The sequence below is a fragment of the Jaminaea rosea genome (assembly GCF_003144245.1).
Source record: "Jaminaea rosea strain MCA 5214 unplaced genomic scaffold BDZ90scaffold_3, whole genome shotgun sequence".
Taxonomy (NCBI): Eukaryota; Fungi; Basidiomycota; class Exobasidiomycetes; order Microstromatales; genus Jaminaea; species Jaminaea rosea.
The window spans coordinates 64,617-77,833 of record NW_020289977.1 but is presented as its reverse complement, the minus strand read 5'-3'; the positions used below and the strand labels follow the sequence as shown (position 1 = coordinate 77,833).

General features: G+C 60.4%; 5 protein-coding genes across 5 annotated transcripts; 4 read left to right on the top strand and 1 right to left on the bottom strand.

Annotated features, from left to right (window-relative positions):
• The first annotated feature begins 103 nt into the window (after positions 1 to 103).
• BDZ90DRAFT_230743 (actin-like ATPase domain-containing protein) lies at positions 104 to 3,009 on the top strand. The gene has a single exon (XM_025505586.1). The coding sequence runs from the start codon at positions 155 to 157 to the stop codon at positions 2,858 to 2,860; it is 2,706 nt and encodes a 901-aa protein (XP_025363333.1). The 5' UTR covers positions 104 to 154; the 3' UTR covers positions 2,861 to 3,009.
• BDZ90DRAFT_217450 (S-adenosyl-L-methionine-dependent methyltransferase) lies at positions 2,987 to 4,895 on the bottom strand (the record flags this gene model as incomplete). Its single annotated transcript, XM_025504320.1, has 2 exons — positions 2,987 to 3,835; positions 3,924 to 4,895. 2 exons carry the CDS (start codon positions 4,893 to 4,895, stop codon positions 2,987 to 2,989), a joined length of 1,821 nt encoding a protein of 606 aa, XP_025363332.1.
• A 308-nt stretch (positions 4,896 to 5,203) lies between these two features.
• BDZ90DRAFT_129024 (hypothetical protein) lies at positions 5,204 to 6,928 on the top strand. Its single transcript, XM_025503357.1, has 3 exons — positions 5,204 to 5,308; positions 5,384 to 5,463; positions 5,534 to 6,928. The coding sequence occupies exons 1-3, from the start codon at positions 5,260 to 5,262 to the stop codon at positions 6,833 to 6,835; spliced, it is 1,431 nt and encodes a 476-aa protein (XP_025363331.1). The 5' UTR covers positions 5,204 to 5,259; the 3' UTR covers positions 6,836 to 6,928.
• A 1,516-nt stretch (positions 6,929 to 8,444) lies between these two features.
• On the top strand, positions 8,445 to 9,170 carry BDZ90DRAFT_128984 (hypothetical protein). The gene has a single exon (XM_025503355.1). The coding sequence runs from the start codon at positions 8,584 to 8,586 to the stop codon at positions 9,061 to 9,063; it is 480 nt and encodes a 159-aa protein (XP_025363330.1). The 5' UTR covers positions 8,445 to 8,583; the 3' UTR covers positions 9,064 to 9,170.
• Positions 9,171 to 9,637: 467 nt separating this feature from the next.
• BDZ90DRAFT_128986 (Pkinase-domain-containing protein) lies at positions 9,638 to 13,103 on the top strand. The gene is made up of 2 exons (XM_025503356.1): positions 9,638 to 10,494; positions 10,577 to 13,103. The coding sequence occupies exons 1-2, from the start codon at positions 9,829 to 9,831 to the stop codon at positions 12,956 to 12,958; spliced, it is 3,048 nt and encodes a 1,015-aa protein (XP_025363329.1). The 5' UTR covers positions 9,638 to 9,828; the 3' UTR covers positions 12,959 to 13,103.
• Positions 13,104 to 13,217: the final 114 nt, after the last annotated feature.

Sequence of the window (13,217 nt, the reverse complement as noted above, 5' to 3'; positions counted from 1 at the left end):
GACCACGCGACCACGCGACAGCTCCACGTCGACGGAGCGCCCCGAAGAGGCGGCCTGAGCTCAACTTTGGCAATTGACACGAGAGCGTTGCGCTACGCAAGCAGCTGCGACGCAGCTTCTTCCTATTCTTCTCTTCCATCACACTTCGCCAGCCATGATCATCGCGAGGCACGGCGCATCGCTAGCGCTCCTCGTGCTATCAGCCATTGCGCTGCTAGCCTCGACGGCAGCGTCACTGGGCGTAGTCTCCTTCGACTATGGCGCTGATTCGCTCAAGACGGCCCTCATCAAACCGGGAATGACACCGGACGTCGTACTCACACGCGACTCGAAGCGCAAGCTGCCAGCCGTCGTCGCATGGAAGATGCAAGATCGATCCTACGGTACTGATGCCCTCAATCTCGCCACGAGGTACCCAGGGGACAGCTACCCAGCCGCCAAGCTGCTACTAGGTCGCTCTTTCTCCGACCAGGCAGTTGCCTCACGATATGCTCGTCTTCTGGCCGCCAACCTCACCGCTACGGACAGAAATACATTCGCCGTCACTAGAGCCACTGATTATACGCTCGACAACTCCGGACCGGACACCCATACCGCCGAGGAGCTCGTGGGTATGCAGCTCTCCCACGCCAAGATGCTAGCAGAGGAGACGGCAGACGAAAAGCTCAAGGTCACCTACCCGGGAACTATCGGCACCTTTGGCGGGCTAGACGCGGTAGTCACCGTCCCAGCATACTGGACTGCTTCAGAGCGCCAGGCCATCTTCGATTCTGCTACCCTCGCCGGCTTCAGGCCAAGAATCGTAAGCGATGCAGCAGCCGCTGCCACCTCCTTTGCCCTCTCGCGCAACTTCCCAACGCCAGAGTTGCACCTACTCTACGACTCAGGCCACTCAGCCACGCGCGCCTCGCTTGTTCGCTTCTCGACCAAGTCTTTCCCCACGCAAGATCTCTTCGGCACGTCACTCAAGGAGCATACCTTCATCGAGGTCCTCTCCGTCGGCTGGTCGCGCGACTCGGGTGGTCTCGCTCTGGACGACATCCTTCGCCAATTGCTCGTCCAAAAATTCAAAGAGAATTCGAGGGAGGACATCGAGGCCAACCCACGCGCGATGGCCAAATTGCTTCTTTCGGCCTCCAAAGCCAAGCACGTCCTCTCAGCCAACAGCGATGCGCGCGTAAACATCGAGGGACTAATCAACGACGTCGACTTCCGCACCTCGGTCACCCGCGAAGAGTTTGAGGCGGCCGTATCCAAGCAGAAGCTCGACCAGGCCTTTTCCTCCGTCGTGGCTGACGCTTTGAAGCGCGGCGGCAACGCAAAGATGAGCGACCTGTCCTCGGTCATTCTCATCGGCGGAACATCTCGTGTTCCCCTCGTTCAAAAGTCCCTCAGCACGGCTGGCGTGCCCGCGAACCTGATCGCTCAGAATCTCAATGCGGATGAGGCCATCGCGCTCGGTGCTGGCTTCTACGGTGCGAGCTTCAACCCGCAGCTCAAGATGAAGCCCATGCGCGTTGCAGACGTCAATGCGTACCCCATCGTGCTGCGCGAGTCGGACGGCAAGGAGGAGCTGCTGTGGAAGGGCAGCCCGGAGACGTTTGAGGAGGAGGTAAAGGCGCGATATTACGATGGCGCTACGGAGGATTTCTCCTTTGAGATCGAGTATGGGCCAGGGGCGGAGAAGTTGCTCAGCGATGGGGAATTCGAACGCCCGCTTTACCGCGTTGAGGTGGAGGAGATCAACAATACGCTCGCAGCGCTCAAGGCCGCTGGTGAGCTGAGCAAAGTGGAGACGAGTGTCAACGTCTCGATCGCCAGCAGGCCGCTCGGTGCTGTTGTGGTGGAGAGTGCCTGGCTGACTGTCAAGCCAAAGAAGGGCGGGGTCGTCGGTGCCCTGCGCAACTTCTTTGGCGGGAGCGCTGCGGGAGATGAGGCGGACAGCGCTGCGGCAGTCGACGTCGACGCCGCTGGCTCGGAAGCCTCGGCGGACAACGCTACCAACGTCAGCTCAGCGACGAACTCGAGCAGTACCCCCGTCGCGGACGCCCTTCACCCTCGCCACGTCCGCCTCTCCGTAAAGACGATTCCTCTCGGCTCCATCAAGCCCATGTCAGGCGAAACGCAGACCAAGTCAAAAGACAAGCTCTACCTGGCCGATGCCGCAGCACGCCGCAAGCTCCAGACAGAGGAAGTACGCAACAAGCTCGAGTCCTACATCTACCGCGTCCGCGAGCTCACCAGCTCCGACGCGCCGGCCGGGTTCGTGGCGGCTTCCAAACCCGCAGAGAGGGAGAAGATGGCCAAGTTGGCCGGGGAGATTGGGGAGTGGCTGAGCGCTGGTGGCAAGTCTGTGGAGCGGGCAAGCGCGGAGGAGTTGAGGGGTAAGCTGGGTAGCCTGGAGAAGCTCGTCCAGCCCGTCGAACGCAGGCAGGCCGAAGCCCGGGGAAGGAAGAGTGCGAGCAGCAAGATGAACCGTGTCCTCTCTGACGCACGCGACTTCCTGACTCAAGCTGACGCAAACCTCACCGAGGCCGTCGCATCCGGGACTAGCTCCCGTTTCGCCCGAACGGACTTGGATGCGCTCGAGACGCAGATCAAGGCGGAGGGCGATTGGTTTGCGAAGGTGGAGAAGGAGCAAGAGAAGAAGGGCCAAGATGAGGAGCCTGCTTGGCGTGTGGAGGAGGTGGAGAAGCGTAGTAAGAAGTTGGCGGATAAGGTGGGTAAGCTGAAGAAGAGGAGGATACCGAAGACGCGACCTGTTGCGAGTGGCAAGAGGGGAGACAACAAGACGAGCAGCAGCAGCAGCAGCAGTACGGCAAGCGCGGCTGATGAGACGCCTAAGCACGAGGAGTTGTAGGCGCGCGACGACGTAGAGGGAGCGGAATGGTGGGGTCCAGGAAGGAATAGAATCGCAGTCACGAGTGGGACGCCCATACAATCATGCAAACGATGTTCTCTCTATTCCATTCCTCTGCTCGCCTGCTCAACGCACAGACCAAAGTTGCACATTCATAGCCTCGACCTTCTTCTTCCCCTCGGCATTCTCGCTCTCCCTCCCCACCACCCGCCAGTGAATCTCAACGTCGAGCTCACGATCATTCTTGCCCTCCTTTGCATCGCAAGGCGTCACGTGAATCCTACCGACGATGTTCTCCCCGGGTTGAAGCTCGAAAGGTTCCTTGAGCAGGAAGACGGTCTGCGCCCAGTGAGTGGGTTTACCCTGCGGCCCTGTGGTAAAGGAGACGATCTCTTCACCCTTCTTCTGCTCCTCCGGGCTCGGCAAGCGCTGCATCGCTGCCTTGCCCTGCAGGTCGATGCCCTCCACGTCGGCCTCAACGATGGGCTTCGTCGTAACCGGTGGCAAGCCAGGGATGAGTGTCCCTTCCTTCTCAGGCGAAGAAGGCGAGGTGCGCAATGGCTCCTGCTCGGAACGTGGCAAGAACCAGGTGTCGAACCAACTGAGGAACCCATGGATGGTCTTGATCTCCTTCTCCTTGCCTTGCAATGTGAAGTCAGACACAAAAGCCGGTTGACGAGGCTTCATCTCTTGCAGCGGCAAATCGTAGATCTGCTCCGCGCTCGTGACGACCTTATCCTCCGCAAGGGTCTCAGTGTACGCCTCATCCTCCAGGCCGCGACGCATGGCGGGCATTGTGAAGCCGTGGACGTTCTCCCAAAAGCGGATGCGTTGGTGTAAGAGAGCTTGGTCGGATACGGCTGAGAGGAGCATGCGGCAGTGCGAAGGGGCGAGAGTGCCCGTGGACGGGTTGAGGTAGAGGTCCCGAGCTACGAGGACGGAGGGGAGCATGGATTCGTAGAGGAGGAAGTAGCCCTGTGCGGCGAGAGGGGGAAGAAGAGAGGAAGAGAGGTCAGCGATGCTGCGTTGACAAGGCGCTGTACTGGGGCGGCGCGCTGCTCACCATCCACTCGGAAACGATGAGGTCCACCTTGCCCTCGTACTCCTTGAGCGTCTCCCCTAATTCCTCCAACTTCCCCTTGTGTACCTTGACAACCCCATCCCACCCATTCGCCTCAACATTCTTTCGCGCCCGATCGGCCACATCACTCGCATCGATTGCCAATACTCTCTTCGCCCCTGCCCTTGCACAGAACAAGCTCAAGATCCCCGACCCGCATCCCACGTCCATCACGGTCTTACCGCGAAGGAGGGAAGCGTTACGCGGGGAGAGAAGGAATTTTGCGTAGGACAAAGTGCGGACTGAGTCTTCGATCATGGTTTGATGGATATCGTTGCCTGCGTAAGAGGCGAAATAGTGCGTGTCGTTGTCCACCGGAGCGGGCTTGGCGGGCTTGGGGGTGGTGGTGGCGGGCACGGCGGCCGAGGAGGATGAGGAGGATGTCGAGGGGCCAGCAGCGAGGACATTGTCATTGGTGTCCTGCTCGTTGAGGCCAATGCGGGCAAGATACTGCTGACGCAAGTCCTGGAAAGCCATGCGCATTGCGATGAGCTCGTTCTCGAGCTCTTGCTCGCGCTTACTCGGTTGCCCAGCTGCGCCGTCCTTCGTACCGTTTGTCGCGCCAGTCTCGGGGAGCAGATCGTCGAAGTCTAGTTGGAGCAGGCCGTCGTTCTCCTGCCCCTCGACTGGCATCAGTTCCGCATCATCGTCCAGCCATCCCTCCTTGCCGCTGAGCGCGTTAACCTCCTCGGGGCTCATTCCCGATCTACGGATGTGGTTGATAAGTCGGATTACCTGCATCGTATCCAGCCCGAGACGGTGCACGATTGTGACTAGGTCGACGCCATGCGCCTTCTTTGCTTGGGCCAGCGCTTCCATGGGCGAATCAAAGCTCTCCTTGCTGAAGAGGGCGCGCGTGGGCAGCTTGAAGCTTTGCTGCTGGCCCTGTGACGACGTGGATGCGCCGTAGTGCATAGCAGCATCTCCTCCAGCTGCAGCATCGTCGTCATCGACCCAGTCGGCCCAATCTTGATCGTCGTGCTCGTCAAAGGACGAGTCGGAGTGGATGCTCTCTGTGTCTTGGGCGCTCATCGTGTAGAGAGTGGATGCTAGATGAAGAAGAAGGCGCACCAGGCACAGGCGGAAGGCGGCCAATCAAGTGCGAGTGGCTGCCCGCTTCTCGAATGAGAGATTCCACAAAATTGCTGTGATTACGTAAACGCGCGAGAAGAGGAGTGGCCCGTCCGCTCGAGAGAGGGACGGACGGACAGGCAGGAAGGAGCGTGCGTGTCGAGCGACTCCACGAGTTTGTGTTAGCATCAAGAAAGGAGCAATCAAGATGGACCCACAGGAGGTGACGAGGCAAATTGCTTCTTTCACCGGGCTAGGTGAGTGTACGAAGGCTCAGTCTCGGAGCTACTCAGCAATTCAGTAGACTCATGGCTCCCTCCTCTGCCTCGCAGACAACGAGACGGTCTCCACGCAGCTTGTCCCCTACCTCAATACGCTGAGCGACGCGCAGGCTGTACGGCATCATCTCGGGGTGAGCTCTCACACCTGGTCTTGCCTCGCCCTTCGATGATCATTGACCCCTCGCTGTGCCCCCGCTGCAGGATCTCATCGGCCCAGGCACAGCTCAGGCTAGCTTCACTCAGCGCTACGTGGAGGCGAGGTGGCCCCCAGCCAAGACGATAACACCGAGGGAGGCGCCAACTGGAGCGTCGGTCAAGGCTGATACGAAGCAGGCCACAAAGCCATTCAACTCGGCAGCATCACCTCAAGCAGGCCCCTCAAGTCCACGCCCGCCACCTTCAGCCCCTCCCACAGCAGCCCCGCCACCCTCCTCAACCTCACCCTTCGACCTAGTCCCAAACGATGCGATCAAGAAGCTCGACTCTGATCTCGCAACCCTCACCGGTGACGCACCCATCACAACCCGTCCCCGGGCATGCTTCTGTCGCTCGCTTCGACACTCTCCCTCACATCGTATCCCCATCTGCACCAGCTGCGGGCTAATTCAATGCAGCCTCAACTCACCCCCACCCCTTCACCCCGGAGCGACCTGCCCATCGTGCCACACGCTACTCCTCGGTGACGAGGGCAAGCGCGCAGCTCTAGTGGCAGAGTTGAGTGACGAGCGGGTCAAGGCACAACAAGCGGAGCAGAGGAGGGTGGACCAGCTGAGGGCACAGAGAGCCGCCAGGGACAAAGCGAAACAGGCGGGACAGGCGGTGGATGTTTTTCCTGAGTTGGGCGGGGGTGTAGACTCGAGGGGCAGACAGCAGAGGGACAATGTCAATGCTGCCCTGGGCAGGGGTGGAGCGAGGCAAATTGATGGGCTAGCAGGGACTGTTGCAGGCGGGAATAGCCCCACACCGAGACAGGCTAGGGTGCTTACGATTGGCAAGAAGGGCAAGGTGATGTATGGGAGCAAGCCCGCGAAGAAGAAAAAAGCCGAAGAGAAGCAGACGAATGGCACCGAGACGGCATCGACTTCCACAGCAGCTGCCCCAGTGGTGGAGGAGGATGCAGCCCAGCAGGACGACGATCTCGAAGACGAGAGGGAGCAAGAGGAGCTCCAAAGGCTCGGCTTTGTCATCGATCCGGATGATGATTGTTTCCGCAGTGCAGGTGAGGACGAGGAGGAGCTCGATCTGCCGGAGACGACAGCGATAGAGCGACCCAGACAGCCAAAGGGACTCGATGTGCGGTACGTGCCTGCGGATGAGAGGCCGGCCATACCTGGAACTGAGGATGGCGTGGGGGAGAATGGCATTGACTTCGATGGTGGGCAGGGCGCGCAGGCGAGCTCGAGCGCAACTACATCAGCGACCAGAGTACCGGGGTCTGCGGCACCGCGAGCTCCAAAGAGAGGCGGGAGGCGGGGCAAAGGTCGCGGAGGAGGGGGATCATAGTCATCGTCCACTCCAAATGGCAATCGTGTCACTCAAACAACCATCCCGTCGCATCCATCAATCTGTAAACCTGGCTGAAACGTGGACGTGTCGTGTGACGTGTGACCCGTGTCGCGCCTAGACGTGGACGAAGTCGTGTGGGGTAATGTCTGAGATTCTCCGGTCACAAAGCTTCCCTCTGTCTTCCCTTCTCGTCTCAGAATAGCTCCCGTAGCCTTCAAGAGCACGCCAGCCACCGCGCCTACCTCGTGGGCATTAACGAGGCGCTCTACAAGGCTCTGGCGATGAGCATGGTGGGATCGATACGCTGGAACTCTCTCACACTGCTCGCGACTCCGGATAGTCTATCCGGCAGACCGGCCGACTGTCGTAGCCTGTCGTCGATGCCGGAAGAAGATGTGACAGGTACTGTGGACAGGTCCCGGCGCTTGCTAGTAGGCTAAGCCCCTGTCTTCGCAGAGGGGTGTACGCCCTTTTGCTGCCAATCAGGCCCCCCTATCCTTGCCTGCTAGCATTTGCATTGTGGGGGAGGCAGAGGCTGGCTTGCTTGCCTGCCTGCCTGCTTGGCCGGTCAATGCCATGCTATGCCATGCCATGCCACACCGCGCCACTGCCATGCTTTGTTTTGCTTTGCTTGCTCTGCTTGCTTTGCTTGCTTGCTGCTGCCCTGCCCTGCGCTACGCTACGCCGCCTGATGCCCGCTGAGTCTAATCGTGACTTATTTTTGCTACTTTCCTCTCGCCGCCGCCACCTGGCGTGTGTATGTCACAGGCTGGCCGACTGACTGACTGACTGACTGACGGATTTGGGCTCCTCGTGATTGGGAGTCGCGCTCAACAATGCCACTCTGATCTGACCGCCTCATTCGTCCGAGAGCGAGGAGCTGTGAGTAGTTGAGACGGATGCGTCGCGTTGCAGTCGACAGGACAAGGCTGCTCCTCTCCTCGTCACTTCTTCGTACGTACGACACGCCCGCTGCGATGAGGTGGCGGGGCAAGTGCCATCGAGACCGAGATCTGAGGCGGCTTCTGCTGAGTTGTGAGGATTAGTGACGTGACCTCGGCCTCGAAACCAAAAAAAAAAAGAGAGGGCATCGGGGGCGGCGTGAAGGCGGCAGCAGAGCGGCAGAAGGGGAGGGGGGCAGGGCGGGGGGATGGGGGAGTATTTTTTTGCGAGGCGCGTTTGGACTGCTGCGACTAGGGTTCAACGTTCATCCCGCCATCGAAGCGGTGTCGGTTGGGTGAAGTCGTAGTTGAACCACGGACAGACAGACGTCGTGCAGGCATGCCTGCCATCGACGAGAGACGGCGGCGGCGGCGGCGGCGTCGGGCATTGCTGTCTACGCCTGCGTGTGGCAGGATATCTCGGTGATCCGCGGCGAAGACGGCGGCCGGCATGCCAACGGCCATCGGCGAGGCAATGAAGCTCTTTAGTGCTCTGAGACCGCCGGCCAAGGCTCATCATCATCATGACGGCGGCACCAGAGCGAAGAAGGAGGGCCCATGTGACAGACAGTCCATTGCCCAGCTAACTGTAGCCAAGGCGGCCGGTCGACGACTAACCCACTCACAAACGGCCGGCAATTGGGGGTTAGGTGTCACAGCCCATTCTTGGTGATGTCTCGCCGGTGGGATGGAGGAATAGGGAGCAACGTGTAGCTGTGAGAGCAGCCTTCGTCACTCATTGCTCCCTGCTCGATTGTGTGTCGTCTCGCACCTTGCACCTTGCACCTCGCACCTCGATGCTCGATGCTCATCGTCCGCGCCGGCCGTCATCGCAGAGCTGCGAGCGCCACGCCACTTTTACCGCGATCTCGCTGCGCAGCCCAGCCCCCATTGCATCCCCGCCGTCGTCCCCAAAGTCTGACGAGTGAAGAGAGGACGTATGTCTACGCCGAGGCTGATGTTTGCTTTTCGTGGAGAACCTACATCGAGTCTCGTCTTGTCTCGTCACAGCCTCAGTCCTCTCCCCCCGCCCCTCACCCCCCGGCGCTCCTCTCGATTCTTCTTTTTCTTTTCTCTCGCATCCTCATTACCATCTCCCTCGTCACTACCACTCATCTGCGACTACTCTCTGTTTGGTCGCTCGCAGAGTGCTTGTCTCGATTGTCTTCCGCGACTGCCGCCACACAACCTGACTCAGGCTTTCACGCCACGCCTCGCCTCGTCCGTTGCTCGGACCCTGCGAGCGTGAGCGTCGCCGCCCGCTCAGCCTGGCTAACTCACTAAACATTTGGCCGATCGAGCCCACCACCAGGCCCACGCGCATAATCGCGACCACGACGTCGTCTGATTGTTGCTGCCATCCTCACTACCATCCTCATCATCACACCGCAATCCGCGAGTCGTGCGACATCTCCTCTCTCTCCTAGCCAGAGCGAGCCAATCAGCCACACACGTAGCTGGTCACGCGCGCCGACGGCAATCTCTCTCCCTCGTCTCCTCACCTCCCCCCCGCCGTACGGCCCCTGCTCCTGACCCCGCGAGCCTCGAATCTCGAGCTTCCTTCGTCGTCTCCCGCGGCCCGTAACGACACATCTCTCGATCCGCGGCGAGCGATCCCCCGGAGCAACGAGCAAGAGCAATTGCTTGCCCTCAACATCAACATCATCCCGCCCCGAGAAGCGCGATCCTGGCATTCGGCATCAGCCAAGGCGAGTTACGCCGCCGATCATCACGACGCTCAGTCAGGCACAGCATCACGAACTCGCCGCCGAGCGCCGCCCAATTACGCTCCTTCGTAGGGTCCACCCCCTCACTCATTTGATTCGTGGCCGCCACCGCCCTTAAGGTCCAACCAATCGGCGCTTCTGCTTCTCTCTTTAGCTCCACCGCCTCTACCGCCTCTGGCCCACCATTGTAGTCCAACAGACGTCTTACGCCCTCTATAGCTATTTGGCTGCAAACGCAGCTGCTCTCAAGGGACAAGTCTCGCGCATCGTCCGCAGCGAGGACAAGGGCGCACCTTACTCCCCGTCCTCGGGGGACAGCGAAATGGACATCAATCACGAGAAGGCGGCGGCGACGGCGGACCAGCCCGTCGCCGAGTCGTCGTCAGCACCACATAGAGTAGCCACGCCCCCAGCAAAGACGACGCCTCCTCGTCGCTCTTCTGCCACTCGAGTCAACAACAGCAATGAGGCAACCTCACTATCCTCTCAGCCATCCGCACCCGCACCCGCTGTGCCGCTGTCGGCAACGGCGTCCTCATGTACAAGCGCTAGCGTAGCATCTGCCGCTCAGGTGCAGCAAGTCGGCCAGAGGCAAGGGATGCGATCAAGGTCAAGGACGACACGCAAAGCCTCTAATGCATCCAGTACAAATCCGCCCCCGAATCTTCCCCGACACAATAGCGAAGACCACCCGCTCTCGGCTCACAAGCTGGCAGCAAAGGGCTACCATTCCTTTAGCTGTTTAGGTGTTCCTTTCCACGTACCCAAGCGCTACACCTTCCTACGCGAGCTGGGCATCGGTGCATACGGATGCGTTGCACTAGCTCGAGATGAAGAGCTCGATACCAACGTAGCCATCAAGAAGGTCACGCGCGTCTTTGAGCGAGACGTGCTCGCGAGGAGGGCGCTGCGCGAGGTGGCAGTGCTCAGACATATGCTCAAGAATCAGAACTGCACGGCCCTCATCGACTTTGATACCACATTCATCGTGAGTACGGGCGGTGCGGCGACTATATGCGTCGCTCCCCAACTAATCATCATGCCCTCCCTCTCCCGCGCCACGCTGCCAGGACTTTTCCGAAATCTACCTCGTCCTCTCAGCGAGCGAGGCCGACCTCAGCCAGATCATCCGCTCTGGTCAGGCCCTCTCCGATGCCCACTTGCAGTACTTTGCAGCCCAGCTGCTACGAGGAGTACGCCACATGCACGCAGCCAACATCATTCATCGCGACCTCAAGCCGGGCAACCTCCTCGTCAACGCCGACTGCGCTCTGTTCATCTGTGACTTTGGTCTAGCGAGGGCCTTTGCTGGTCCCGCGACCGAAGAAGAAGAATCAAGCAAAGTGGCAGATGCGCCGCAGGTCGACGGGCCGTCATCCTCATCTGCGACCTCAATCCCTCCGAAGACGCTGCCGCCAATCCGCACTTCCCGCCTCGACTTCCCCGGCGGCCCGCTCACCGAGTACGTTTCCACGCGCTGGTATCGCGCTCCCGAGATCATGCTAGGGTTCCGCGAGGGCTACGGCACAGAGATCGACATGTGGTCCGTCGGGTGTATTCTCGCGGAGCTGGCGTCTGGCAAGCCCTTGTTCGACGGCAAAGACTACGTCGACCAGATTGCGCGCATCCACAGCGTGCTTGGCCCACCTTCGCAGTCGGTCATCGACCGCATCAGCTCAGAGCGTGCTCGCGTCTACGTCGAGTCTCTGCCGAAGCAAGCACCGGTCCCGCTCAGCAAGATCCTCAAGCGTGCCTCGCCTGGTCTGCTCGACTTGCTCGACAAGCTTTTAGCCTGGGACCCTCGCGAGAGGCTCAGCGCCGCCGATGCGCTCAAGCACCCTTGGCTCTCTGCGTATCACGGCATTATCGAGCAATGGGAGCGGCCCGAGCCTTTCAGCAAGTTTGCAGAGGTGGAGCTGATCAATTCGCTGCAGGAGTTCAAGGGCGCGCTTCAAAAAGAGGCGGACGAGGTCAAGGGCGAGTATGAAGCCTTGTTCGGAGAGAGTGGAGAAGATGGGGATGAGAGTACAGCCGACTCTGCTGCTACGGCTGACGGAGATGCGGATGGGGAGGAGGAAGGAGAGGGGCCCGATAACGACGTCGGGTCGTCGCGCAGACACAGCTTCGATGACTCGTCGGTGGGCAGTCGCGCGTTCGCGAGTACTGCTAGTCAGGACTACCAAAGTGCAAAGACCACTCCATCCAAGTCGAACGGCTCCAACGCGGGCGGTGGTATGGATTCTCTTCGGCCTGGTCTACCCTCCGAAGCATCCTCCGGCTCCTCGTCGGGTGGGTCAAGCTCAGACCTCTCCCGCGTCAAGCGCAATAGCCATGGACTTGGCGCTCTCTCTTCGCCCGATCCTTACAGCACAGACACGGGCACGGCCCCCTCCCCCATCACCCCCTCTGGAGAGTCGGCCTTGGGCGAGCACATGGGAGGCAGGGCCTTTCCTTCTGGCCCAACCAAGTCCAGCATCGCTATGACGCCTGCGGGGGGCACGCCTAATCAGGAGACGCCCAGCTCAGTCGCGGCTGACGACACAGTGGTAGCTAGCAGTGCCCCTCCCGCCACTACGCAGGCAGTGCGCGGCCCTCGTCAGACGCTCAACAGCATCTCTGTAGGCGGTGGACCAGATGACCCGGCAGCTCAGCAACCACGCTACCGTCGTCGTGCGATCAGCAACGCCCCTCGCCCGCAAGAAGGTGAAGAACGTCAGGCCAGCAAGGATCGCGTTGGTATGCCCCCGCGCACTCCCTCTGTGGAGAATGCTCCCACACGCTCCGCCTCCCTTCGCCTGCTACCCGACTCTGCTCGTCACAAGCCCCGAGGAAGCGTCGACAGCACGACGAGCAGCGCGGTGCAACATCTCGACCTGGAGGGCGTAGCGAGCCAGTTCCCTCCAGATCGCGACGACGTCGTCCTCACGCCGCAGAAGCCTAGCCCGGACTTCCGACGCTACACGACCGACCTGATCCCGCGTCCGCGCTTCGAGCAGGGAGCCTTTGGGTCACCAGCGCTGGATGCCGGGGACGATTTTGCTAAGCAGTTGAGGAGGAGGAGTAGTGGTGCGAGCAGCAAGAGCGGGACAGGGCACCACACTGATCTGGCTGCGTTGAGGATGGAGGCCGGTACCAAGGGCGAAGCAGTGTTGTCGTCGTCCGCCGCGGAGGTGAGGACGCCCGGAGGCAGCCGATCGAGCTCTAGTCGCGCTTCGTCTGGGTCGACGCTCCTAGGTGGATTGGATGGCAAGGAGACCCCCGCAAGTGACGGCCAGGCCACTGCTCATCAGTCCTCGGACAAGAAGGGAAGCACCACCGCTGCTCCCTCTTCACTGCTCGGCGCTCCCTCCTCGGTCATCAACGCAGCCACGTCTGCCCTCTCGCATCTGGTACCGGGCGTAGGCGCTGGCGGAGGGGATGGAGACAAGGGGAAGGACGAGGAAAAGAAGTAGGCATGTGCTTACGAGCGGTCTGTGCGGATCTGTCGTGATAGTTTGTCCCATTCTTTCGTTTTACTCTACATTTCGCTGCACTCCTCTAATCACTCATCATCATTCTGACACCTTGATCTCACCATCGACTTGCCTGAACGTCGTGCCGCGTGGCTGAAGTTGACTGGCCGTCCGTGCGTCGCTTTCTCTCGTCGATCCTTTGTGCCTCGATCCGAACTTGGCTGCTTCGCCTCCCTTCGCGTTTCACCATCTACGGCAG